We start from the raw sequence: 27,885 nt of genomic DNA on the forward strand, positions 1-27,885 counted from the left end.
GCTTATCAGCTGATCTGATAAGCCACTAAAAGCCGCTAATAGCGCTAATCCGCTAATCCGTCAATGGGCTTGCTTCGCAAGATGAAAAAACCGCTAGACGAAGAGAATCACAGAACGGATTCTTTTCGTCTTTCGAGGCACCACTGTACCTGTAAGTCCAAGGATGGTCTCTCCTCCCTTCGTTTACATCCTTGCTCCCACAGAGTGCCTTGATATCTTGTGGGTTTGTGGCCCTGACCGGGCCTTGAAGGTTGCTCAAGTGTGAAATCTGAGGCGGGTGGCATATCTGTGAAGACAGGAGGAGAATGTAACACAAAAGGATCCTGCTGGATCAGACCAAAAGTCAATTGACTATCCTGTTTCACACAACTCAGGTGCCTGTGGGAACTCCACAAGCAAGGCACGAGGGCGATGATTTACCCCGGTTGCTTGTCTGTGGATAGTGGCTGTTGGTAGAACCATCCTCTGTGAACTTATCTAATCTCTCTTTTAAAAAAAACCTTGTGGCAGCAAACACTGTCCAAATTAAGAGTGGGGAGAAGGAGAGGTCACACTTGTCTCAAGAGAATGAGTGTGGGCTTTGGGAAGCACGTCCAGTTGTTGTAAGCGGCGTTCTGACATCTCTATCCTTTCCTCCCTGCAGTACTTCACTTACTCGGTGTTGCTGAGTCTACTGGCTTCTTCTGTTTTCCTGCACATCAATAGCCTTGGGAAGCTGGCGTTGCTGATAGGGATGGAGGTGGTGTACCTGGCCGTGGCCGAGGGCCCCCAGGGGGTGTTGTTCAACAACTACGACCTGCTGGTGGCAGCTAATGCCCTGTAAGAATCCCCCCTCTCCTCTGGGACTGGAAAAATCTCAAACCTTCAGCCCTGGGCCTTGAAGTTGTCTGGGTGATTTAAAGTGGGGAGGGTCTTCCAGCTTTCACCCTGCGCTTGTTTTCTTCCATGTTGCCCTCAAATATAACTTTTCCAAACAGCCATGAGTAACCGAGAGAAAATGGGCCCAGCTACAAACCACCACAATAGCAAATAACATCAGAAACAAATATAATATAGCACCGTGGTGGTGGTTTTGTGGCCCTTCAGATATCAGCTGAATCGTGGATTCCCAAAGGTTCTCATTCACGCATTATCTCATGAGAGGGGCTTCTTATTCCTTTGGCACTTTTCCCACTTAAAAACAAAAACCCAGGCAGCTCACAACATAGAAAATCCATAATTGGCACTAGAAGATAAAACAATATGCCCTACAATAATTGACAGACTTACTCCATTTTAACATATATCATCTACAATTACAATCCTTAGATGTTATATAATAAGTTCATTTTGCCGCTACTGCATAATCCCGTATCTTATTATGCCGTTCTTTAATCGTCGGGAGCTGTAACCATTCTCCTTTTAGCTGCATGTAAGATCGTAGCAGCTGCTAGCAAGTAATAAATCATATCCTTATGTTCTTCCTTCACTGTCCCTTCTGAATAACCCAGCAAGAATATGACTGGATGCAGTGGGACTTTGTATCCAAAAATTCTTTCGGAATGAGCTTGAACCCATTCTTCCTGAATATTTCTTGACTTGTTCATATTTATACCATGTGTGGAAAATTAAGCCAGCAAGCCATCACTGGGCAAACCGCTTCTGTATTTTCTGTTTTGTTTTTTTTAAAAAATGATATTTATTGAGAATTTAAAATTACAGAGGAAAAAAAAGGAAAAGGAAAAAAATAGACAAAAAAAGGAATTAAACAATACAAGTCAATAAAAACAAAAAAACAAAACAAAAAAAACACACAATACATCAAAACCAAAAACAAAAGCAAACAAAAAATTTAAAAACAAATCCAATATTCCCAAGTCTTTATCTTTCATTAACTTGTTTCATCGACCTTCTCACACCTCCCTTTTTTGTATTCTAGTTATTAATTATCTCAGCAAATCCTTTCCATCTTTCACTATATTCTGTCATTAAATTACCTTAATTTATTTTAACCTTATCTTACCATAAAAAGCCCTAAAGCTTAAAACTGAAAACTTATTTATACATAATTCCTTATAGCATTTCTACTAAAGCCAAATAGTTTCATTCCAGCATTTTTTCTAACACTCATTAATTTTACAATAATTCTCTAAATGAATTTTTAAACTTTCTTCCAATCTTCATCCATCGTCTCTTCTTCCTGGTCTCGGGTTTTGTCAGTCCTTTCTATCCCTTCCATCTAGTCCATCAACCTGGTGACCTTCTATCCGAGGCTCTTAAGTCTTTTCCGTGTCCCTTCTGCAGGTCTTCTTCATGTTTATACCTGCACTTTACTTTGTCTTCTGCTAATCTTATTCTTAATTTCCTTCCTTTCTCACTGAGGGGTAGATCTCGGGGAGACTCCAACTTGACAATATCTTTTTTTTTAAATAATTTTTTATTGGTTTTTCACAATTTATATAAACACAGACAATACACAATACAAACATACAAACACAAAAACAAACATGTATAGTTTCATATCCTTTTTTTCTTAAAACTTATTTCGCCGACTTCCCCATACCTCCCCTTTCTGCATTCCAATTCCCAAATTTGTTTCAGCAAATCCTCCCTCACAATATCTTTATCCCTTCTCGACAGGTCAGCCCATTCTCCATAGTCAGCACTGAAATCCAAAAAATATTTGAAGGCATGTTTCAAAGTCCCTCCAAGGTTAAGGGCCCCCACAACTCCAAACTCCCCCTGGCCCACAACCAGATCCCAAAAATCAAAACATCCCTGCATAGGGGGATCTATCCAACTTCCCATCTCCAAACCAAACAGTACTCCATCTCTTCAAATCTGACTTTCTCCAGGTTCAGTCGTCAGAAACAACAACTTATGTTCCTGCAAGGCCGCGGCTCTCTCCATTTCGATTACTTGAGGTTCAGCAACAACCTCCTCCTTTGTCTTCTGCACAACTTGCCCTGTCAAAGCAAATTCCTGGGTTGGTTCCTGAGTGGTTTCTATATAGGTATTCACTGTTTGTCCAAAATTGCTAACTGCAACAGTCATCAAATCCATCTTCTCGTGTAGCTGTTCCAGTAAAGCGCTTGTCTTGCAAAAAGCAATCACTAAAGCTTCTTCTGGGCACATTCTTGTTCAAGGTCAATGTCTGGTTCCCACAATCTTTAATCTCTACAGCTGTAGAATTCCCCAGATCGACTCCAGCAACAGTTTCACAAGCTCCCCCTAGAGGAAACAATTTCTGTTTGTATCCATCTTTTTGAAAGCAGATCCCGCAACAAAATTACTTTCATTTTTCAGATATTTTATTCCTTTTAAATGCAAAAGGAAACATTGGAATCAATATGTTTCTCTTTTTTAACTATCTGTCAAAAAACGTTTTATTCACAGTCAATGAACTTCCCCAAAGCGTCTGTCTCTGACACCCCGTTCCCAGGTTCAAGACGGTGGAAATTTATATTTCTTTACTCTCTCTCCTGCAGGTTTAAACAATCTAAAATTTTCCCCCTCTTCTCCTGCTTCCAAGGGGGGGTTGGTAGTTTTAGCTGATGGAAATTTAGTCCTTTACAAACGACTTTCCAGACTTTAGCTTGCAATGTCTTTGCTTCAATCTATTTACAAAAGCGGAAGGCGGACTTCCTGTTTAGACCTTCCCGCTTCGGTGCCAAATTAAGATGTTTCATAGTCCAATTTTCCGTTCTACTCACGGGTAGTTGTTTAAAGTCCAATTGTCCACAGGAAAAAGTCAGCGCTCTCCGGCAACAGCAATGCGGCTTCACTCCGTGAAAAGAGCAGTCGATTCGAAGCACCGCGCCGCTCACCCCACGTCACTCCGGATCCCCGAAACTGGGTTTCCCCGCGAGTAGGGGAGGCACAAAAGGTGCCAGCCGAATCCCACGTCCACGGGCTTCTCCCGCCTGTGGTTTTTAGTGGGTCTCCGCCTCGCCGTGGCGGTCCAGACCCTAATTTCCACGAAGCGGATTCCTCCCGGTCAGAGGAAATCCGCCATTGCCGGAGGCGCTAACCCGGAAGTCCCTGCTTCTCTGTTTTCTGTGCCCACCTTGAGTGCCCACATCTTTTTCCCCACCCAGGGAGAGGAGAGAGCAGCTTCCTCAGGAGGGGGGAGTTTTAAAGCAGAAAAATCTATTTCTGAGTGAAAGGAGTAAGAACATCCCTTCCTCTGAGAAAATAATTTGCTTCAAATTATATACGGAAGCGGCTCTATTAGCTAAGAAGTGAAAGAAAGGAAACAACTGTAGTTTAATGTTGAATATTTTTATTAAACAAAATTTATATACCTCTGGATTGTAATAAAACGTGGAAGTGGTTTACAAAAAATAAACCAGGCATAGGCAAACATGATTTGTAGACAACTAAATTTGGGGAGCAGAGATAAAGGAAACTGCGCTGAGCTTGGGGTGTTCTATAAAGCTGCAGAAACCTCTAATTGTGATACATTCTATCTGGGCATGGGTGTTAAACTAAAGAGGAAGCGACTCAATCTCTTCCCATTGCAAGATACTTGGGGCAGAATTCAGGCGCATCATCTACTACCAGAATCTTCATTGTCTCCCAGCCCATTTCCCCACTTCTAACTCACCCTCAATCTCATTTGCCTTGCATTGTGGGAGGTGGCTTGGGGTGTTGGCATTGGGTGACTTGGGCCTCTCTCTATAAAAATTCTTCTCTCCCCTTCTCACAACAGGCCAGCCTTCAATGAGACCCACAGTAGTCAAGATTGGTGAGTTGGAACCAGAAAGGGAGCCAATTTTGGTGTGGTTGTGGGGAATGGAGGGTTGTGGTTATAAAGGCTACCTAGAGGTTTGGTGAAGGTGTTACCAAAGCTTTGGGAAAGTTAAGTGTACAGCAAGGGGGTACAGGTGACATCTCCAGATGTTGTTGGACTACAACTCCCACCTTTCCTGACAATAAGCCATACTGATGGGAGTTGCAGTCCAACAATATCAGGAGGGTACTAGTTTGGGGGGAACTGTCCCAAGGCTGTTTTTTAGGGTTTGGGAGGGTGGTAGAAGTCTTTTGGATTTGCAAGCAACAGATTGTGCTGTTTCGTTTATATATTGTGATGCTATATCAGTAACAATGTGACAGAAGCACTATATAGGTACCTGCCCTGAGGAATTTACTGTCCAGGTTTAGACGTGAGGGGAGGGGAGAGAACCTAGCAATGGTGAAGCAATGATAGCAAGGGACAAATATACCGGTAAGCAAATGCAGTTACAGTGGTATCTCTGGTTATGTACTTAATTTGTTCCGGAGGGTTCATTCTTAACCTGAAACTGTTCTTAACCTGAAGCACCACTTTAGCTAATGGAGCCTCCCGCTGCCACTGCGCTGCGGCCGTGCAATTTCTGTTCTCATCCTGAAGCAAAGTTCTTAACCCGAGGTACTATTTCTGGGCTAGGGAAGTCTGTAACCTGAAGCGTATGTAACCCGAGGTACCACTGTATATGTGGTTAGGCTTAAGTGGTATATATACACATAAATCGTTGAGATGAAATGAAATTTAAGCAAATTATATATGGAATTTGTGTACCACTTAATATAACAATCTCTGAGTGATTTGAATGAACATGCATTATTCAATGAAAGGTTTTACTTGGAGTAGACCTGTTGAAATTAATGGACCCAAGGTAGTCAAGTCTGCTCTGAGTAGGAATAACTTGGCTACAACCCAAAGCTTCCTAAGGAAAGCTAAATAAAAACAACATGTAACTGTGTACCACAAATAAAAAAAATAAAAAACTGGAATCACAAATAACAGCTTTTATTTCAGCTTGGGATGGCAGCTACAGAGAAATGCCAAATGCTTTGTGGAAGTGATGGACTTTATGGAGTAACAACGGTGTTTGAATTTTTCCCCATTTCGATTTATATTCCACCTTCTGCATGTAGCCAGATAACAACCATGTAATGACAGTGCATTCGGGTAGTTCCCTTGGTGTCATGGCAGGGAAGTACTCCAAGCATAAGGGGCAGAGAGGGAGAATGGGCTGAGGTTGGTTTTTAAAGAGCAGGGGGCATCCCTAGACTTGGGGGAGTAGACAGAGCAAAGGGGTTGTGTCAAGGCTGTATTGGGCACAGGAGCGCAGAAAGATAACAGCTTGCCTTTACTCTCTTTTCTCCTAGTTCTGCCGAGGGGAAAGTGGCCCTACAGTACATGACACCTGTCATCTTGCTGCTCTTTGCTTTGGCACTCTACCTGCATGCCCAGCAGGTTGAGTCGACGGCCCGGCTGGACTTTCTCTGGAAACAACAGGTAGTGGAGGGTGTGAGGTTTCTGCCAAGGCTGGGGTGACTCTGGAGATCTCATGGTGCCAGTGAATTCCAAAGGATGCTGTTAGTTCTTGCTGTTTACTCAGCTCTTTGGCATGCCTTCTTTAATTGGCTCTGAACCTACTTAGTTTGTTGCTTTTATAAATTCAAAGTTATTTTAAGGGACATTTGCTTTATTTTTGTTTGATTGACTGGGATTCTCCCTCTGAGGGTGTGAGAGTCAAGCCTATGGGTGGCTGTGTCCAGAGACCCTTCTACCCCAGAGTGAGAGGAAAAGCTTGATCTCCCCAGGGGAGATAGAGGGTGTTTGTATAGCCCCAAAGGTGAGAGATGGAGATGAAATGATTGGGGGAGGGTTGGCTTTCACCTGTTGGATTCATACGTGATTATGGGTTTTTGAGGGTTTCACTGGAGTGAGAATTGAGAGGATGGAGTGATGTGATGGGTGTAATGACAGCATGGGTCTTGAATTCCTGAATTGTATTATTTCGTGTGAGGATCCTTTTATGTAATATTAATGTGATTATATAAAAATGCACGTGCATGCACACACATTATGTTGCCTTTTGTTGTGTATTTTGTTGCATTTTTGTGTTGAATGATGATGTAAATGTCTCTGAGATTCATCGAAACATAAAGCATATACAAGTTTAATAAATAAATGGTAGGAAGGAGAGTGACTGGTACGGCGTCTCTTGACTAGGGGTTTAAGCTTCTGTGGTTTAAGATTATGGCTACTGACAGGGCAACAAGTGATGAAACCTGAAGCTGAAGAGTGGATTGAGCAAGATCTTTTGTTAGTAGTGGTGAGTTTTAGTCCCAAACATTGCTCTTTCCCCCTCTCTGTGACTAGCAGGAAAGAATAAATTATGCAGAGATGTGCAGTCCTGCTGGATGTACAGAACTTCTACAGGTTGCAGAATTTGTGTCTGGTGTGTGTGGTGCAGGCTGGGCAAAACTGTGGCCCTCCAGATGTTGGGACTCCCAACTCCTGTCATCCCTGACCACCGGCCTTGTTTGCTGAGGCTGCTGGGAGTTGGAATCCCAAGAACATCTGGAGGGCCGGTACCTTCAACAGCGGAGGTTCAAAAGGCTTAATGAAATCGCACGTCTTGGATAATTGGTATCCTCCTCCTTTCCTCCCTTTGCGACTCTCCCAGGCTACAGGTGAGAAAGAGGAGATGGAGGAGCTTCAGGCCTACAACCGTCGGCTGTTGCACAACATCTTGCCCAAAGATGTGGCCGCTCACTTCCTGGCCCGCGAGCGCCTCAACGACGAGTTGTACCACCAGTCGTGTGAATGTGTCGCCGTCATGTTTGCCTCGATCAGTAACTTCTCAGAGTTCTACGTGGAGCTGGAAGCCAACAATGAAGGCGTGGAATGTCTGCGGCTGCTCAATGAGATAATTGCCGACTTCGATGAGGTAACCGCATGTCTTTTGTCTGCATTGGGTTGGAAAAAGGGAGGTACCGAAGACTGGCAGAGGTTGAAAAATGAGCAGGGTCCCCCTCCCCCCAAAAAAAGATGCTGAAGGAGGACATGTTTATTGTTTTTGACTTCAGTTTTGAAAGTGCCACGTGAATGAATATTTGATATTTGTTAGTCTTCCTTACTGTTTTGTGGTTTAGTATTGTTTTTATTGTGAATTACACAGGGGCATCACCATAATCTTGTCTGTGCATAGGGTCTCTAGGGGTCTTAATCTGGACCTGGCTCTGTGCCCACTAGGGAGCCCTGTGCCAGGGTGAGGTTGGTGCTCTCTGCGTGGCATTCTTCTGAGGACGGCTCTCACCTAGTGCCAGGCATTTGCACGAGTACAGAGCAGAAATAGGAGAGACTTTTGAGAACCAAGGCAAAATCTCTGCCGTTCAGGAGAAGTGCGGCAGTGGCCATGGAAGGTTTTAAAACAGTAGAAATATATTTTAAAATTTTTTTTTAAAATTGTCCAGTAACACCTTAGAGACCAACTAAGTTTGTTCTTGGTATGAGCTTTCATGTGCATGCACACTTCTTCAGATACACTGAACATAGCTGTCAACTTTTCCCTTTTCTTGTGAGGAATCCTATTTGGAATAAGGGAATTTCCCTTAAAAAAAGGGAAACATTGACAGCTGTGACACTGAAAGAGAAGTCACCAGACCTTTATATACAGTGAGAGGGTGGGGAGGGTTATTACTCAGAAGGGTGACGGGAATGGGTGATTGGCTGATAGGTGTGGTAAACCTGTTGACGACTGCTAACGACTACAATTGGTCTTACAGGAAAAAGCAAGGGATGAGATGGCCAAAAATAGCTTTATCATGTATAATGAGATAAGAATCCAATGTCTCTATTCAGACCAGGTCTCTCCATGGTTTTAAGTTTGGTAATAAGTTGTAATTCAGCAACTTCTCTTTCCAGTCTATTTCTTAAATTCTTTTGTAATATGACAGCTACTTTGAGATCTTGTATAGAATATCCTGGGAGATTGAAGTGTTCTCCTACTGGTTTCTCTGTCTTGTGATTCCTGATGTCAGATTTATGTCCATTTATCCTTTGGCGTAGGGTTTGGCCTGTTTGTCCAATATAGAGAGCTGAAGGGCACTGTTGGCATTTGATAGCATACACAATGTTAGAAGATGAGCAATTAAATAGTCCTGAGATGGTATGTTTGATGTTGTTGGGTCCAGTGATGGTGTTGTCTGGGTGTATGTGGCAGCAAAGTTGGCATCTGGGTTTGTTGCAGGCTCTGGTACCAGTGTCCATGTTAAGTCTGCTTGCTGTATTATTGTGGGTGAGGAGTTGTTTAAGATTGGGTGGCCGTCTGTAGGCAATGACAGGTCTTCCTCCCAGAGCTTGGGAAAGAGAACTGTCATTGTCTAGGAGAGGCTGTAACTCTCTGATGATGCGTTGAACTGTTTTAACTTGGGAGCTGTGTGTGTTTTAAAACAGATGTGTGATTTTGATGAAAGGAGACTCTCTCAGCATTTGTAGAAATTACCTTCCATTGCTTCTTTCTGTAGATCATCAGTGATGAGCCATTCAGGCAGCTGGAGAAGATAAAGACGATTGGCAGTACCTACATGGCGGCTTCAGGGCTGAATGACAGCACGTACGACCGCGAGGGGCGCTCCCATATTACAGCGCTGGCAGACTACGCGATGCGGCTCATGGAGCAGATGAAATATATCAACGAACACTCATTCAATAACTTCCAAATGAAAATTGGTCAGTGGAGCCTGGGAAGGGTGGGTGGGTGTTCCACACTGGGGGGAGAGATTGGGTGTCCTCAATGCAAGTGGGTTGGCTGCTCAGTTTTGACTGATTTTCCTTTTTTGCATCCCTTCTTCCCTTCCCATTTCTTCCACAGGGCTAAATATTGGGCCAGTAGTGGCTGGGGTGATTGGCGCCCGAAAGCCACAGTACGACATTTGGGGCAACACGGTGAATGTCTCTAGCCGTATGGACAGCACTGGTGTCCCTGACCGTATTCAGGTGAGAGCGTCGATGGCGTGACCTGTTTTGACTATGGTTAAGGTTGCTGCAGGCCCGTGCAGAGGTCGAGGGTGCAGCCTGGTACGCTTGCCCCCAGCCTTGGAGGGATAAGCCGGCCGGGGACCCTGCCAGGGGGGCTGCCTGACTTACACTGTCATGCAAAGAACAAGACCCCCCTTCCCAGGCCTCATGGTTGCCAGGATTTAACCTTGGAAGTCTACTTCCTTAGGAGAGGTTTAATAGGTCTGTAATAATATAATCTATGCTGAGCGGCTTAGTCACAGGAGTTCTAACAAAAAAAGGATATATCCCATGCAAAGTTAAAACAGTTAAAAATCAACAAAACAGCAAACCTTACAAAACAAGCAGCAACATTGAACAGCAAGATTCACTCCGCCATCCTAGCACCCATCGCTTCTGCATCCAAAAGCCCACTAAAAAGAGATGATGTTTGGGGGTTTGTTTTTACACCCAAATCTTCTTAAAATTTGGAAGGGAGTAGTTGTCCAAACAAGCCTTCCTTACGAAAGAGTTCCGCTAGTGGGGAAGCCACCTGATCTGATAGTCTCCTGTTGAGCTTCAGCACACCCTGACTAGGACCATCTTGAACAGGGGTTGGCAAACTAAGGCCTGCGAACCTTGCGGACCCTGCCGCCTGATTGGTCAATCCCTGTGCTAAACCAGCTCGGCACCCTCGCAGTGTGCGGACTGACTTCCACGATGCAACACAGCTTCTTATTGGCTGCAGGAAGCTCCGCAGACACCTCTGGGCGGATGGTGCCGCTTGGAGCAGCTTCCACGCCGCTGCCGCTTCCTCCTGCTCAGCTCTTCCCACTTGGCCGCCTCAGCAGGAAGGAAGGGGCGGTGCCTAGAGATGGCCGAGTGGGAGGAAGCGACAGAGGCTTCCTCTGCCACCCAGGCCAGCTGCCTGGGCTCTGCGCCCTGCCAAGGCAGTGGACAATGCCGACGCTGCCGAAGACGAGGCGGCAGTGGTGGCTGCGGCGGCAGTGGTGGTGGCAGCGGGGGGGGTGTCCTTTTGGGAGAGGGTGGGTCCGGCCCCCCACAAAGTTGGAGGGACAGTGGACCGGCCCCCTCCTGAAAAAGTTTGCTGACCCCTGATCTTGAAGATTCTTCTTAAGAATAAGAGACAAATGTTTAGAAGGAGGCATGCCCATCCATCCTGCTCCTGGGGTCATTTGAACCTTAAGAACACAATGCCAGCACTTTGAACAGCTGCTGAATTTCTGGGTAGCAATTTAAAAATAAAAAGGAGTTCTTTTCCCTCAAGCATGGCAGCCCTGCTGTTGATAGCTAGCGTTTTCTCAAGGTGGGGGCAGCTGTGACACAGCCCACAAGGAGATGGTGGGATATTTTTAAGACCCAGCAGCTGGAGCCCCTGGATTGGAGTGAGGAATGTTGCTGACTCATTCCTGTGCCAACATCACCATTTATTTACTTCTTTTTTTTTGCCAATTGTTGGGAGTCATTTCTGGTGGAGGAAAAGCTTTCCACCCACCGCTTTAAAATTGTTACTTGCTGCCAGTTTTTCCTGGCAAATGTTTTTTTTTGGGGGGGCACTATTGGGGCTGGTGGGGAAAGCTGGAAATCCTGTCCAGAGGAGACTTCAGTGAGAAGAGGAGCAATTCAGGCTTTGTTGTGAGCTGCCTCAAGAGACCATGGGAGCATTGTGTCATTAAGGCTCCCTCTGCTGACCACTTTTGAATAGTTCTGGTTACTATATGAGAGGAAGAACTCATTTGCCAGACCAAGCCAAAAGTCCCACCTAGGCCAGCATCCCGTTTGCAGCATGGTCTACGAGATGCTTTCAGAGATTCCATGTGCAGCACCCCCTTGTGGCATCTGGGTGTATATTGCCTCAGGATGTTCCGCTTGTTGCCACTAATAGTCACGGGTAGATTCATCCTCCATGAAGCTACCCAGTCTATTTTTACAGCCATCCAAGTGGGTCGCCATCACAGAATCTTGAGATAATGAATTCATGGGGTTGTCTTCACCAAGGGAAATATTCTGAAGACAGGATGAGTTAGTATCAATTGGCGGAGCCCTTGCTTGTAGACCTAGTGGCTACACCAAAAGCAAGGCCATCTTCCTTTCTTTTGGTCCTTCCCCGGGGACACAGAAAGCCAACTAAAGCCCTGAACCTCAATACTTTGGGACTAGGTCTCTTATAAGCCAAATAACTGGAATGGAGACAAATGCTCAAAAAAACCCCAAATCCCATGACTTAGGGTTGCCATATTTTAAAAAGAGAACATCCGGACACAAAAGTTGTTGAGCTTTTCCTGGCAAAGTTATTGAGCTTTTCAGGCCATTTTTCGATGGCCGAATCCCAGCAATGTCCAGGGAATTCTTGATGTATGGCAACCCTACATGACTTATTAGCCCAACATGAGATATTCCATGACAGGTATTTCAGAGGGGCTGCTATGGTTTTTCTGGGTGATTTAAACCCTGGATGATGTGGCAAAAGATTTGTTTCTATAGTATCTCTATGTCAGTTCCAGTATATTTGCTGGATCATTGCATTGCTTAAATGTGCACTAATTATGCCAGGCTTGGGCGGGGCTGCATTGGCTTCCTTGCTGTCCTCAGTCACAAACTGCTTGCTGTCAAAAACAGCAGGATTCACATCACCTGTGTGGCTTTATTCAGCAGTCTGGCTTTCCCCCTCTCACCAAGGCAGGGAAAGAAGGCAATTTTTGCTGATTGCAACTTCCCTCTGCAGGCTCCTTTTGCCATCCAAATTTTGCTCCAGAGGATTTGGGGACCCTTTGGAATAGTGCTGGGGGACGGGGAGATATGACTGCAGGATAAAGGGGAGAATTTGTGGAAATTGCCTCCCACTCCCATGTACAGAATCCTCTTCTAGAGCAACAGGCTTTCTGTGAGCTGAGGGACAAAATTGGAAACTCGTAATTCCACCTGCCCAGAACTGTTTGTTCCCTTTCATCCTAACACTTGTTGTTCCCCTTCTCTAGGTGACAACTGACCTATATCAGGTATTGGCAGCCAAAGGTTATCAGCTGGAGTGTCGTGGGGTCATCAAGGTCAAGGGCAAAGGCGAGATGACCACCTATTTCCTGAATGGAGGCCCCACCAGTTAGCAAGAAAAGAGCCTTTGCTTAACAAAGGGACCTATTAAGCTGGGCTCAGTCAAGCACCATGGGGTTGACTGGTTCTCTGTCTTTCTCTCTTTGCTCTGGATTTTGGAACACACCCTCCTAAAAAGGGAAAAACCCCTGCAGCTTCTGAAATGGGATCCTTGATAGTCTTGGAAGCAGAAGAGATGTCGGCGGGTCGCTTTACCCCATACAAGACTTATTTTTTATTTATTTGGAGCAAAGCCTAACTTGGAGTGCCTCCTTTTGGGCCCGTGTGGGTGCTATTTTGGGGTAAAGTTTGTTGTGAACCTTCTGCCGCTCTTGGGATCAACCAAAGGACCTGGTGAAGGGAGGTTGCAGTAGGGGTTAGAAGACCCCGCCCTTGTCTATCTGTGGATCCAGAAAGCTGGCATTTTGATTTTATTGTTGAAGGGAGGCTATACCCTTTTCTTTCTGCCCGGCCTCCACCCTGAAGCATTGCTCGGATGTTTTTTGAGCAGGGCTCCATTTTTCTCATGGCGCCATTTTGCTGAGACTTTCCAGAAGCGCAGCGACGGCACTTTTCTCTTGGGGGAGGTGACTTTCCCCCAGTGCGTTTTGTCGGTCACATCTCTCAGCAAACACCCACTCTGTCTTTTTGTTCCTCTGTGTGTGTGTGTCTTTCTCTCACACACATAACACACTCTCACAAACTCACTGTGATGTTTGGGAATCTCTATCTCTCTCTCTCTCTCTCTCTCTCTCTCTCTCTCTCTGAGGGATTGTCATTTGGGGTACAGTTCTCATTTGCCAAATTGCATTGTCTGGTTGGAATGAAGGGGAGTGATGACAAGCACTTGGGGTGCTTTGAGAGGGGGGGGATGGGACGATGGCTGGGGGTTGTGGTTTTGATGCCAAAGAGACGGGAGGGAAACAGGCCTTCTTTCCCCTGCCTCCCCCGCCACTCCATCTCCTGTAATAGCCAGGGAAAGAGGCTTTGCTGCCCTGTGGAGATGCAAACCTGCCTTAGGTGCCTGAAGTAAAGGGGACGGATTGTTTTGTCTGCAGCCCTCCTCTTCCACCTTTCTGCAGAAGGAAGCTTCTTCCCTACTCACTTGGGACCCCAAAATAAAAAAGTAGAAATTATTTAACAGGAGCTGGAATTGGCAGACAGAGCAAGCTCCTTCCTTCTAGCCCACTCTCATGGATCTTTTGCTATTAAGTGCCATGTCTCTTCTCCACTCACCCCGCCCCCTGTTTTATCCATCTTTTAGGTTTGGTCATGTTGGTTCTACTGACCTTGATTCTGGGGGTTGTGAGGGTATTTTCCTGTCTTTCTCATACATATTATATATGTAGCTCCAGAAAAATAATAACGTACCCGCCCCCCTTCTGCTCTTTATTTCAGATGTTGGAAGGCTTGAGGGTGGGTGGGTGTGCTTATCCTAAGCAAAGTGGACTTCCACAAATTTGGGGTCTGGCTGACCTACTGAATGCTTGCTCTGACCCTCCTGACTGGCAGAAAACACAGTAGATGACAAAATCAGCAAAGTGAGAGCTCTGTGTTAATTGCCGGATTTAAGTTGGCGGGAACATGGCACTGAGGTGGAAGAGGAGAAGGCCCTTGACTCCTTTCATTTTTACAGTATTCGCCTAGGTGGGTGGGAACGGGGATCTATTTGCACCAAAGTACAAACTGGTCATAGGAACTCCAGAAACCATGTGTAAAAAAAGATTTGAAAGAGAGCTCACTGCTGAGTGGTGAAAGTGTGCTGAAAAGAAGTGTGTGTGTCTGTTTGGTGTAGAAGGGCAGGTCCATGTGGTCAGTAGCTGGCGCGGCTGGCCAATGGCACAGTTATTGAGCACTTGCGATTTCCCGGATCGATGGGGTTGTGGCTGCCATTTTGAAATGCTCTGTCTACTTCTCTAGCCCCTGTAGCGGCACCTTGAATAGTGCAGGCATGCAGCCTGCTTACATTCTGCCTGTTTCCTCTATAATTTTCCCATTTTATGCAGTGGGTGCAATTCCCCCTTTGGCGGAACCACCTTTCGCCTATTTTCACTTGACCCTGTTCCAAGGAGTCTTTTATCTGCAGCTGAATTGGTTGCAAGCATGTGTATGGGTATGTCCCACCCACTACCATAGTTTGGGTCTTGTCCCTCTCATATCTGAGGTTGGCAAGTTACAGCCCCCCCCCCTTTCCACCTTTTGTTACATAGGATTCCAGTACTGAACCAGATTCCTTGGAAACAAGGTTTATTTTGCTCAACTCTTTGTCACAAGTGACACCTAAATTGGGGAACATCTAAGCCATGGGGAAGCAAAGTAGCTTTGTGAAATCTCTATTCCACTGAAGAGGATGGATAAAGCGGAAAACAACTATTTTTAATTGAAAAAAAATGAGTCTTTTAAAGAAGAAGGGAAAGAAGTTGAAGATTATTCTTTTTTAGTTTACTTTAAGGTTTAAAAAGCTCTAATATTCCTTAAAAATTTTTAAAAGAAAAGATTATTTTTAATGGACAACTGTCATTGTGCATAGCCTATGAGTTATTTATGCTTACCATGGGGAAGACCATGTAGGAGGAGAGAGTGAGCTTTTAAAAAAGACAAAACTAACCCAGATCTCCCCACTCCCTCTAGGGCTACTGCGAAAATGGCTCAGTTGTGTTCCTTGGGCGAGGTGTATGAGCAGAGTGGGCAATACGGCACTTATTTGGTACTTTTTTTCTTTTTGTGTGTGTATATATAAATTATATATTAAAGATCACTTTCTATTACATTGTTTCCTTCTTTCTCTTCTCCCTTCCCAGTGCCATAAACTTGAATATACCTACCTCTCTTCGTCCCTGGGCAACTTCCTCCCACCCCCAGTTGCTCAGTGCACAAATACATGGAATATAGGGAGATGGAAACTTGTGAGAACTGTGAATGTTAGGGCTATCATACAGTTAGGAAATTCTATTCTGTAATCCTCAACACAATTACCTGGGTGTAAGCCCCATTGAACCCAGTGGGACTTGACCACTGAGCACACTTGCATGAGATTTCACTATTGTACAATTGAATCACATGGGTTTTTAACTGATTTAAATCAGCATGCCATCTGTGTATGAATAAAGATGCTTTTGAAGAAAACACCTCACTACTTTTTAGATGATGCACCTCTCAAGACGGTACCTGTTAACAACAGTTCTTGAATTTTTAAATCTGATATAGATAGATATCAGCACCTGATTCAGTCAGGCTAAAGACATTTGTTAAGTCAATTTGACTGTAATCATTGCAGCCCAAGCAATTTGTGTGCACTTACACGCCTATGCATTGGTATTTTGCAGGGTTTATCATTAATATACTAAAGCTTGTACATCCCTGATTAAATCTCCTTACATTATTTCAGGCATTAAGGAACAACTATCACTGTGAAGAACCCAAAGTGTAATGTTCTTGGTATAAACTTCTGTGTGCATGCACACTTCTTCAGATACACATACACATGAAAGCTTATACCAAGAACAAACTTAGTTGGTCTCTAAGGTGCTACTGGACACTTTTTTATTTTTATATATATTTTGACTGTGTCAGACCAACACTTCTACCTACCTGAATCTAGAACCTAAGTGTAATGGTAATTTTGACATATAGGACCACATCACTACAGCCAGGAGAATTCAGAAACACGTTACATATTTTACACACATCACTGCCAACAGTATATAGGATAATGCCCAAGGTATTGGGGTCATCTAACTGTTATAGAAAAGTGATCTGCCACAGGGTCGTGTAGAACAGGGGTCTTCAGCCTTTTCAGTCCCAGGAACCACATTTAGAGCCATAGAATTTGAGAGTTTGGAGGGACCACAAGGGTCATCTAGCCCAACCCTCTGCAATGCAGGAATCTTTCTGACTAAGTGGGGCTTGAACCCATGACCTTGAGATGGAGAGTCTCATGCTTAACCCAAACATGCATTTGGGAACCCATTTCTTAAATTTTACCATATAATTGCATGAAGGTAGTGCTCCTGTTGTGACCCACTTTGGATCAGGCTGTGACCCACTGGTACTGCAGACCAGTACTGCAGAGGGTTTGCATGCTGGAACTTTGGCTAGGCTGTAGTAGCTGCTTCCCAGTAGTGATGTATGGAAGTGAGAGCTGGACCATAAAGAAGGCTGATCGCCAAAGAATTGATGCTTTGGAATTATGGTGCTGGAGGAGACTCTTGAGAGTCCCATGGACTGCAAGAAGATCAAACCTCTCCATTCTGAAGGAAATCAGCCCTGAGTGCTCACTGGAAGGACAGATCCTGAAGCTGAGGCTCCAATACTTTGGCCACCTCATGAGAAGAGAAGACTCCCTGGAAAAGACCCTGATGCTGGGAAAGATGGAGGGCACAAGGAGAAGGGGACGACAGAGGACGAGATGGTTGGACAGTGTTCTCGAAGCTACCAGCATGAGTTTGACCAAACTGCGGGAGGCAGTGGAAGACAGGGGTGCCTGGCGTGCTCTGGTCCAGGGGGTCACGAAGAGTCGGACACGACTAAACAACAACAACAAAGTAGCTGCTAAGATGACCTGCATTTATACCACATGACTGCAATTCTATATATATAGTTAAGTGACAGTAACTTTCCTTAAGCTCAATAGGTCATACATTTAAACTCCTTGCACAAAGCAGAAACCTGTAAGAAAAGCCTGTTGGATCTCACCAGTGGCTCATCTAGAAAAGTGTCCTGTTCTTACAACGGCAAACTAGACCCCCATCAAAGGAAAGTGTGTCTCTAGTCTCTCCTTGACTGTTCTCCTCTGACTTCGTCTATGCTAAGCTAATACTGTCAAACAATAGTAAAACCTGAAAGCCGCCTCATCACCTTAGAGCACAGAAGGGTGGATTGGTTTGGTGGTTGTGTGCAAGCATCTCTAAAGCCTGCTTTTAAGTTTCCTAGAGGGAAGTGGATTGGGAAGCAGGAAATTTACGAAAAAACAGAGTTGTTCCATTTCTCTGTTAAGGTGGTTGAGAAGTGCAGGGGGGGGGGAGTAAGAGTACAGCACTAGTCTGCCTGCAGGCCCTGCCTTTATCAATTTGGGTCCTTCTAGCATTGATCTTCCTCCCCTTTCTTGAAGCACTGCTATAGTGACAGGTCAACGTTATTGCAATGGAAAATGCAAGGGGGAAATGGGGTGGAGATCATCTATTTTGAAGTTCAGTAATGCTGCCCATAAACATTTTTTCCGCTTTAGAACATCAGGCATGGGGAAACTCAGCCCTCCAGATGTTCTGGGACTACAATTCCCATCATCCCTGACCACTGGTCCTGTTAGCTAGGGGTGATGGGAGTTGCAGTCCCAAAACATCTGGAGGGCTGAGTTTGCCCATGCCTATATGGCATATGTCATCCATTTGTCCCTGGATGAAACATGTATTGGTCAAATGCAGACATAACATGCTCAGGTGCACACATTTGCCAGCATCTACTTAAATCACAGCAAGCTTTGATATTGAAATGTCAGGAACAATCCTCATTCCTGTACTAATTCTTAAAAGAAGAAGCAGGGAGTGCATAGATATAGTACAAGATAAAAGGCCATAGACCAGCCTTCACCAGCTGTGGACTCCCCAGATGTTCTGGACCACAACTCACATCATCCTTGACCATTGAACATGTTAGCTGGATTGATGGGATTTGGTGTCCCAACAACACTTAGAAGCCACAGGTTTCTCACTTGTAATTTATATCCACCCACTTTTCCCAATATTTTTGCAGGCAAAAAACCCCCCAAACACAGATGATTGTACTGATTTCCTATTTATTTGTAGAACAAATGCGCTAGGTCTAAAACATGGGAGCCGGTTATTGCCAATGAGCTCTCACTGACATAGTGGTGCTGCCATGCGCCTCAGGTTCCTATTATGGTTCCACATGGTTCTCAAAACATGCTGAAGAGGCGATCGCTCGCTATCATGCTGTCAACAAATCTACAACAAACAAAGAAAACAAATTTCATTGCTGTTCCATTGTCTCGTGGGGTACTGTTTCAGCTGCCAGGACCTTATTTATCTATTGTTAAATTTATATCCCTACCATTCCTCCCAAAGGAGCCCAGGGTGGCAAACAATTGACAAAGCTATAAAAACAAACATCTTTAAAGCCATTTCGAAATAGGTGCAGACTGGGAAAGACCTCAACTTTAAAAGGCTTGTTGAAAGAGGAAGGTCTTCAAAGCACACACACAGGAATCCTAGGAACTGTATTTTGTTAAGGGTACTGGAAACTGTACCTCTGTGGGGAGCAAACAGTAGTTCCCAGTTCCTTGGGGAGAAAGGTTCAGTGTTTGAGAAGCAGATCTCAGCACATGTGTGGGGGACCTTTTTCCAGCCAAGGGCCATATTGCCTTATAGGGGGGCAGTGGGTCAAATGAGTGGGTAAGAGGCAAAGCTGGCACAGCAACACATGACTCTTAACCTTTGTACAGTAGCCTATATTCCAGCCACACAAAGGTCAAAGGTTTCCACACACCCGCAGCCATTCCTCTATCTGCCCTCCAGACAAGCAAGAACATGGATCTCTTAGACAGTACAAAGGGTGCTTGGATCCAGTTAAAGCAGCCACCCAGAATCTCCTATCTACATCTGCCCAATGAAACCTAATGGGAGGAGGTGCAAGCTGTTGTGTCATGGCATTCAGAATTACACCTCCCCAAACACACACACACACACACACACACACCCTCCACAAGCAGCAGTCAATGAAATGGTGCTGGGAATTATAGTTCTGTGGATTCTTTGGGTGAAGCTATGTGATAAAATGTAATTTGTATGGGGTGGATTTGGCCATGATGTCTGCTCTCCACACAAGAATTAAAAGATGAGAGTGAGATCCTCCATCCCTGGCTGGGTGAAGTGGTGGTTGGGCTGATTCCCTGCTTCCCATTGTATGCTCACTTGGTCATAGGGCTCCGTAGCTGGGGGTGCCTTTGCACCCTTATCCAAGGGATGGCATCTTCTGGCTTGACTGACCGATTCTTAGGCAGCCACCAGCCAATCTCTTGTCCGCAGGTCAATGGTTCCCTGTACTCTTCATTTGGGTCTAGAAAAAGAGACAGAGAGCTTGGGCTGTTAGACAGGAGAAACCAAAAGCTGTCTGGAGGTGTGGGAGAGAAGGATCTTGGCTTTGGGCTGGCCGTCAACACTTGCTAAAAATCCACTGACTTGAGCAGGAGCTGGAGCAACAATGGAGGCTTGAGAAGATAGCTAATAATCTGTAGGTTTAAATTACCGCTGTACATAATGAGTTCAGAAGCTCAACGGTCATGCACCAGCCCTAAACAAAGATGGGATCTGCCATTTTTGACCTATGGCCCCTACCCTTCTAGAATTATCATATTTCCTCCTTGTCTTTTCCTCCCCTTCCCCAGAGAACCAATAACTACTGTGTCCTTAATGCTCGTGAACCTGCTTGGTGCCCTGGTTTCAGCACTGCAGGTCTAGATGTTGGACTTCGAATTACATCCTCGACTATTGGTCTTGCTGGCTAGGGATGATTGGAGTTATAAGTCCAATAACATCTGGAGGGCCACAGCTTCCCCATCGCTAGGTCAGCACAAAATGTGCTCACAGAGAAGCAGGCAAGAGGAGCTGGAAAGCCAAGCTCCAGTGACAGCTGACACAGGCACTTAGGAGACAAGTGGCTTCCCAAGATGTCGCGAGCCTTTTAGGAGGCAGTGGGAGGTGACTGGTTCCTCATTATCAGTTGCCTAGAGGTACTAGCCTGCTGTCCAGGAGGAGGAGGAGGAGGAGGAGGAGGAGGAGGAGGAGGAGGAAAGAAATCAGAGAAAGAGATCAAAGCCCCAGGTACCCAAGAAAGATTGCTTTTGATTATTAAACCCAACACATTTCAAATTACAGTGGTACCTCGGGTAACATACGCTTCAGGTTACAGACTCCACTAACGCAGAAATATTGCTTTAGGTTAAGAACTTTCCTTCAGGATGAGAAGAGAAATCGTGCTCCGACGGCACGGCAGCAGCAGGAGGCCCCATTAGCTAAAGTGGTGCTTCAGGTTAAGAACAGTTTCAGGTTAAGTACGGACCTCCGGAACGAATTAAGTACTTAACCCGAGGTACCACTGTACTGTTCTTCCTCCGGAGCACTCTTGAACATCACATTTCCACCTGGTTGTATACCCAGTATTGCAACTTGGTTTGCATGTTCACTAAAAATTCGTGACAACAAACTTCCTTTTTACATGGCCAAAGGTTTCCTCCCTGTCTTTCCCTGCTGTCTGGAAGGGCCAGCTGTCATGCTGGTGCAGCAAGTATGGAGGTGGCGCACCTGCCTGGAGCCCAACATTGTAGGAATAAACAGAGCTCTGCTGGATCAGGCCAAAGGACCAGCTAGTCCAGCATACTGTCCTCAGACTGGCCAACCAGATCTGTACAGGAAATCCTGCAAGGACATCCTCTTCAAAGAACCATGGGGCCGTCAATCCTCCTCCTTCCTCCAAACCTGCCTCCAGAACTCTCTTAGATTTGCATGCATGCACACACACAGCTCCTGCCAACCCAGAGGTCATTGCTCCTAGTCCTGGTCCCAGTGCTCTGACTCATGAGTATGGATGTCCCTCTACAAAATCCTAAAGGCTCCTTGTGCTTTTGCTGAAACCACCATTTAAACCCTGCCTCTGGTAATTATTTACCTACATTTTTTGAGCTTCATCTTTTTGATAGCCTCTCGATACTTCCTGCAGCTTCCCCTGTGTACTGTGCCATCATATCCACTTGGTCCTATGGGTGGCAGCTTTGGGTAGAAAAGTTCCAGTTTAGGGGTTGGTGTTCCCACTGAAGATGGACAGAAGAAGAAAGAAAACTAATGCAATTCTGGAATGTAGCAAAATGGAAAGCAAATGGAACAAGAGGATTAGGGGAATAGAGTTCCCAAAATTATTTGGGCGAAGCCAAGACTGTTTAAAGTGGTATGATGCTGCTTGAAATGTGTTGAGCAGATGGGGCCTCAGTCAAGTAAAGAAGTAATGAAATTAGGGACAAAAATGGTCATGTTGGAGACAGGAGAATTTCCTCGTGTCCAGGGAATTAAGTCCAATCTAGATCCCAGATGTACCACTTCAGATTGCAGCTGGAAGACAGCATGGATGAAAAATATCTCAGTAATATACAAACGATCTCTAGGCATAAAACTAGCACACTGAGGGAGAAAGGCTTAAACCATTCTCTCTGATGTGGACCAGTGCATAATTCCTTTGAAAGACTGTGGGGTGGCCATCAACCCTTCAATTCCAGAAGGGGATTGAATAGACAAAACCAGGAACCTCCTGTACAGTAGGGGTGATGTGTGTGAACAGCACACAAAGAGCTTATCTATGCAACTGCTCTGTATCAGTTTTCTGCCATCTTCAATCATGGTTTCCCTGCAAGAATCCTGGCAATAGTAGTTTAGTGACAGTGGTGGGAATTCCATTAAAGATCCACAGCCTTCCTCAGAGCACTGCCATTCCCAGGGTTCCGAGATGAAGGAATGACAGTTAAGACTTTTGTGTGTAGGTACACATACAGAGCAATCACCACTGGTGAATCCCAGGAAGAGCTTTTTTTTTCAGTGAAGTGTTCTTGGATAGTTTCCTTACCTGGCACTTCATACTTTGGTAATTCTAGTTTTCTGTCCCGAAAGGGGTCTTGATATCCCATCAAAGTTAATCCAAAGAAAGACATTTCCTGCACCTAATTTGCTGTAGGTTCAACTGACTCCACAACTTCCCAACTGCAGCCTTCTGCCTTCAGCCTTCTAAAGCATGTTTGCTATGTTACCATGGAGATGCGCAGCTCGGCCCTGTCTCTTGGGAGTTTCTTAAGCAATGAAAACTTGAGTGTGTGAAAGGGCAACTGTGATACCTTGAGAAAAATGTGCTGAGGTTTGGTTTGAGGAGGTATCTAGAAAGGAAAGGGGGAGAAGTGACCCTTAACCTTGTGGGTTTTTTTGTTTTTTTTTGTTTTACTTTATGACTTCGTTAACTTGTATTTATTTGCATGTGATAGCCAGTGATGGAATATGTATTTAACCAGATGGCTGTATTTTCTCCTCTAGGGAGATCCGGCGCTCACAGCAGCTTTTGGTGTTGTCTCTAGTAGATGTGAGCCAAACAACCTTCTTGAAACGCCAGCCATGAAGAGTGGTTGTTCACTCAGTGGAGTGTTCTGAGTAAAGATACCGGTACATAAGTGTGTGCCGTGTGTCAGCCTTGTTTCCGACTCTAATAGGCAAATATTTGGCACCTCCAAAACTCGGGCATGATCGTCCCACTGAGGTGTTTCTTACCTCATCTTTATACTCTTTTAGGAGGAAGGTGAAGAAACTACCTCTTTTGCTAAGCTTTTGTACTGAAGAGGTGTAGTCTGTCTGAAGTTAGTTTTATAATCTACTCTCAGCTATTTTATTTTAGTTTGTTGTGTTCATTTACTATTTCCAGTTTAACCAGCATTTTATTGGTGTAATACATTGTCACGACAATACTCTCCTGCACTGCAATTCTAACAAGTAGAACATTCAGACAGCAGAACAATTAAAAATAAGTTTATGTACAGATATTTTTATTCATTCAGTTTATGAATCCGCATAAAACACACTGAAGCAATTTAATAATAAAAAACATCAACAACAAATGCATATTTAAAAGCAATTTCCAATCCAGTACAGACTGGAATAAAAAAATTACCGACTTAAAGGTAAAGGTAAATGACCCCTGGAGGGTTACTGGTAATTCCAGTCAAAGGCAACCACAGGGTTGCAGTGCTCATCTCGCTTTCAGGCCGAGGGAGTTGGTGTTTGTCCACAGACAGCTTTCCGGGTCATGTGGCCAGCAGGACTAAACCTCTTCTGGCTCAATGGAACACCGTGGTGGAAACCAGAGCGCACGGAAACACCGTTTACCTTCCTGCCCACAGCGGTACCTATTTATCTACTTGCACTGGTGTACTTTTGAACTGCTAGGTTGGCAGGAGCTGGGACAGAGCAACGGGAGCTCACCCCGTCACGAGGATTCAAACCACCGACATTCTGATCAGCAAACCCAAGAGGTTCAGTGGTTTAGTCCACAACACCACCCTATTCACTTAAAATACTTGTTAGAAAGGAAAAGCTTATTAAAGGTGCAGAATACAGACAGCACCTGTTATTTAACACAAGTTCCAAATGGCAGGTGTCTCCACACTAAAGGTCCAATTCTGACATTGTGTAGACCAAACCTCCCGACTGGGCGACGATGTGCTGGATGCTGTTGTAAACAAAAATTGCTCTTTTCCCTTATGGGGTATCCAAGAGCCCATATAGAGTCCTTACATAGGTTCCCTATTGGTAGGAGAAGATAACAGAGGCCAACCAGAGAATATTGAGAAGCAAAGCAGCCAGTAAGCTTGATCTTTATTGAACTGTTGCAACAAGGTGCTCCCCCCACCCGCAGGAGAGAGGAGAGACCCAGAAAAATGGCATGCAAGGCCTTATAAAGACTTTTGAAATTGCCACCCTGTAGATCAAGACCACCCCCAGAAACATCATACATACATCACAGAAAATGCGGTCTTAAAACAGAAATTTTAATGTTGTTTTTCTCCTGTCGTTTATCTCCTGTCTGGCAGGTAACTTGATTGGATTGCCTAGGTAGCCTGGCCAGTCTTTTGTAATGATAAATACTTAGTTCCTGGGCCAGGTCACAGGCTCACACCCTATTCATATGTTAAATGTGCCCTTAAGACAAGATTTGTGAGGAAAGAGACAATGGAAGGTTTCCCACTTTGACCTTGCAGAGAAAACATTTGCTCAGTTTAGGAATCAAAATGGTTCCAGGTCGGTTTTCCTGTGCTGATCTATGTACATGCTTGGTTGGTACACTTATGAACATTACCATATATCTAAGACCATAAAATTCCTATCACAATGCTCTCTCTTGCAGCATGCAGTGACCAGTTTGATGTTGTGATAGAAATTTTAAGGTCTTAGATATATGTTAAATGTTCATAAGTGTACCAACCAAGCACATACATAAATCAGCACAGGAAGACTGACATGAAACCATTTTTGATTCCCAAACTGACCTCAATTATTTCTCTGCAAGGTCAAAGGAAAATGGAAAAGCCTCCCCACTGTCTTTTCCTTCACAAATCCTGTCTTAAGGGCACATTTAAGATATGAATAGGGTGTGAGCCTGACCTGGCTCAGGAACTAAGTATTTATCATTACAAAAGACTGGCCAGGCTCCCCAGGCAATCCAATCAAGTGATCATTAAACAGGTATTTTATGCTTTCTAATAGATCAGGCTCTTAAGATCCATTCTTAAGGAAATCAGCCCTGAGAGCTCACTGGAAGGACAGATCCTGAAGCTGAGGCTCCAGTACTTTGGCCACCTCATGAGAAGAGAAGACTCCCTAGAAAAGACCCTGATGTTGGGAAGGATTGAGGGCACAAGGAGAAGAGGACGACAGAGGACAAGATGGTTGGACAGTGTTCTCGAAGCCACAAACATGAGTCTGACCAAACTGCGGGAGGCAGTGGAAGACAGGAGTGCCTGGCGTGCTTTGGTCCATGGGGTCACGAAAAGTCGGACACGACTAAACGACTAAACAACAACAACAACAAATAGATCAGGCTATTGTGTAGTCCAATAATTAGATTAGACCATGTTCCACCTGGCACACTCTGCAGTGTGCCAACCTTCTCTACCAATTTTTAAATTATTCTAATTCATTTAACAAAAAAAAAGGCAAGCTTCAGGATCCATGAAAACACCAGATACATGAAGGTATACATGCCTTGATTTAGCAGGAATGGTCCCTTGTAGAGTTTGGACAAGCGCCCTTTTTAGAATGTTTTTTTACAGATTGGTTTGAAAAGTTGAGAACCATGGTGCTATCTAAATTCTAATTGGACTCAGTTTGAATTCGACAAGTGTATCCAGACTGCAACTAGCTTTTTCGTCCCTTAAGAGCAAGTGAGCAATTTCCCCACAGTGCAAGACCAGAGCCTATAATACTAAAATCCCATAGAAAGGTCAAGGCAAGGACATCTCTCTCATGACATGTCCAAACCTGTCCAAACCTATGGCAAGGTGACATGGTTTATATGAAAGCCCTAAAGGGATTCATCAGGGATTGTTGCTGCTGTAGTATGATGGAGAGCTACGTAAGTTTGACACCTGAAAACACACAAAAAGGCAGAAACAAACAAAACTGCATCTTCCATTCCTTATTGGACCTTCCTGCTAAGTGAAAAGCATAGACCACTCTTGAGTAAATGTTTCTCCCAAAGTGTTAGAATGCTGCAAGTAATTTAGTATCAAAATGCAACATGTGTTATTTTTATGTGATATCCTATATTTACACAAAGGCATCCACTTACAACATACCATGTTATTATTTGTGGGGCAAATTTTTTTAAGAAAAGCACAGGAAGACCGACCTGAAACCATTTTTGTTTCCCAAAATGACCTCAATTATTTCTCTGCAAGGTCAAAGGAAAATGGATAAGCCTCCCCATTGTCTTTCCCTTTACAAATCCTGTCTTAAGGGCACATTTAAGATATTAATAGGGTATGAGCCTGACCTGGCTCAGGAAGTACCGTATTTTTCGCTCTATAACACGCACCCGACCATAACACGCACATAGTTTTTAGAGGAGGAAAACAAGGAAAAAAAATATTCTAAACGAAACAGTGGATGTATGATTTTTGTGGTTCATGCTGTGGCCACAGACATGTGATCTGACGGTGAGTTTGGGGTAGCCCAATGCAAAAATCCTGTGGATCCATGCTTTGTAACTACGTTTTTGCACCACTGCGGCCCCAGGCAACAGTGGGTGTGTGATTTTTTTGGTGCAAGCTGTAGCCATGGACATGCTGTGTGATCTGATGGTGAATTTGGGGTGACCCAGTGCAAAAATCCTGAGGATCCATGTGGATCTGTGCTTTGTAACCACGTTTTAAGTGGGAAGAGAAGGAAAAGCACTCAAGGGACAAGGAACACGTGTGGGGTGTGTGGAGAAGGATGCTGCTAATAATGCAGGCGAGGGGTATAAGAGGAGAAGGCTCCTCTCCTCTCCCGCTTTGCTCCTTTAAAGCAAGCAGGCTCTGCTTCTCTCCCACCTCCCCGGCTTAGCGAGCTGAAAAACTTTGCTGCTATTTAGCCAGCTGAGAGAGGGACAGAGAGCCTGCTTGCTTTAAAGGAGCCAACCGGACAGGAGCTGCTTACACTCATGTAAGCGGGTCCTCTCCTCTCCCACTTTGCTCCTTTAAAGCAAGCATGCTCTCTGTCCCTCTCTCCTCCCCACTCAGCGGCTCTTCTCCCTCTTTGCTGTTTCAAAGCGAGCCACGGAGGAGGGAAGGAAGGGGAACCATGGATCCTCTGCTCACGACTGCAGCAGATCCCCCCGCCATCCGCAGGCATTCGCTCCATAACACACACAGACGTTTCCCCTTACTTTCTAGGAGGAAAAAAGTGAGTGTTATGGAGCAAAAAATACGGTAAGTATTTATCATTACAAAAGACTGGCCAGGCTCCCCATGCAATCCAATCAAGTGACCATTAAACAGGTAATCTGGCAGACAGGAGGTAAACAAAGCACTTAGATTTCTCCTGTTGACCACCCTTTCTGTGATGTAGGTATGATGTTTCTGTGGGTGGTCTTGATCTATAGGGTGGCAATTTCAAAAATCTATATAAGGGCTTGCACACCATTGTTCTGGGTTCCTCCTCCCTCCTGTGTGTGGTGAATGAGGACCCTGTTGCAACAGATCAATAAAGATCAGGCTTACTAGCTGCTTTGCTTCTCAATAGAGTCCTTGCATAGGTTCTCTATTGGTAGGAGAAAATAACAGAAGCCAACCAGAGAATATTGAGAAGAAAAGCAGCTAGTAAGCTTGAGCTTTATTGATCTGTTGCATCAGGGTGCTCCCCTCACACGCAGGAGAGGAAGAGGACCCCCAAAAATGCTGTGCAAGGGCTTATAAAGACTTTTGAAATTCCCATCCTCTA

General features: G+C 44.8%; 2 protein-coding genes and 1 long non-coding RNA gene across 4 annotated transcripts in view; 2 read left to right on the forward strand and 1 right to left on the reverse strand.

Annotated features, from left to right (window-relative positions):
• Positions 1–15,633, forward strand: part of ADCY6 (adenylate cyclase 6) — a 51,938-nt gene extending 36,305 nt beyond the window's left edge. For both annotated transcript variants that reach the window (XM_082205449.1, XM_082205450.1), the window contains 7 exons: positions 644–819; positions 4,691–4,726; positions 6,133–6,262; positions 7,440–7,703; positions 9,283–9,487; positions 9,630–9,754; positions 12,754–15,633. In XM_082205449.1, coding sequence (XP_082061575.1) covers positions 644–819; positions 4,691–4,726; positions 6,133–6,262; positions 7,440–7,703; positions 9,283–9,487; positions 9,630–9,754; positions 12,754–12,879 — 1,062 coding nt within the window. In that variant the 3' untranslated portion in view covers positions 12,880–15,633. The remainder of the gene's footprint in view (positions 1–643; positions 820–4,690; positions 4,727–6,132; positions 6,263–7,439; positions 7,704–9,282; positions 9,488–9,629; positions 9,755–12,753) is intronic.
• Positions 15,634–18,642: 3,009 nt separating this feature from the next.
• On the reverse strand, positions 18,643–22,792 carry SPMIP11 (sperm microtubule inner protein 11). Its single transcript, XM_082206554.1, has 4 exons — positions 22,493–22,792; positions 21,552–21,689; positions 19,795–19,939; positions 18,643–18,828 (listed from the first exon to the last, which is right to left on the reverse strand). Exons 1-4 carry the CDS (start codon positions 22,575–22,577, stop codon positions 18,780–18,782), a joined length of 417 nt encoding a protein of 138 aa, XP_082062680.1. The 5' UTR covers positions 22,578–22,792; the 3' UTR covers positions 18,643–18,779.
• A 700-nt stretch (positions 22,793–23,492) lies between these two features.
• Positions 23,493–27,684, forward strand: LOC309523008. The gene is made up of 3 exons (XR_014215199.1): positions 23,493–25,175; positions 25,505–26,475; positions 27,380–27,684. It is a non-coding gene; the product is annotated as an uncharacterized lncRNA (long non-coding RNA).
• The last annotated feature ends 201 nt before the right edge of the window (positions 27,685–27,885 follow it).

Source organism: Podarcis vaucheri, assembly GCF_965113315.1.
Source record: "Podarcis vaucheri genome assembly, chromosome: 2".
Classification (NCBI taxonomy): domain Eukaryota; kingdom Metazoa; phylum Chordata; class Lepidosauria; order Squamata; family Lacertidae; genus Podarcis; species Podarcis vaucheri.

Excerpts from the sequence above, each read along its gene's own strand:
- SPMIP11 (XM_082206554.1), bottom strand. The coding sequence starts at position 22,577 with ATGTCTTTCTTTGGATTAACTTTGATGGGATATCAAGACCCCTTTCGG. Across the intron at positions 21,690-22,492 it reads ACCAAAGTATGAAGTGCCAG|TGGGAACACCAACCCCTAAA; the intron begins GTAAGGAAACTA and ends GTCCATCTTCAG. Across the intron at positions 18,829-19,794 it reads CTACGGAGCCCTATGACCAA|ATTTGTTGACAGCATGATAG; the intron begins GTGAGCATACAA and ends TGTTTGTTGTAG.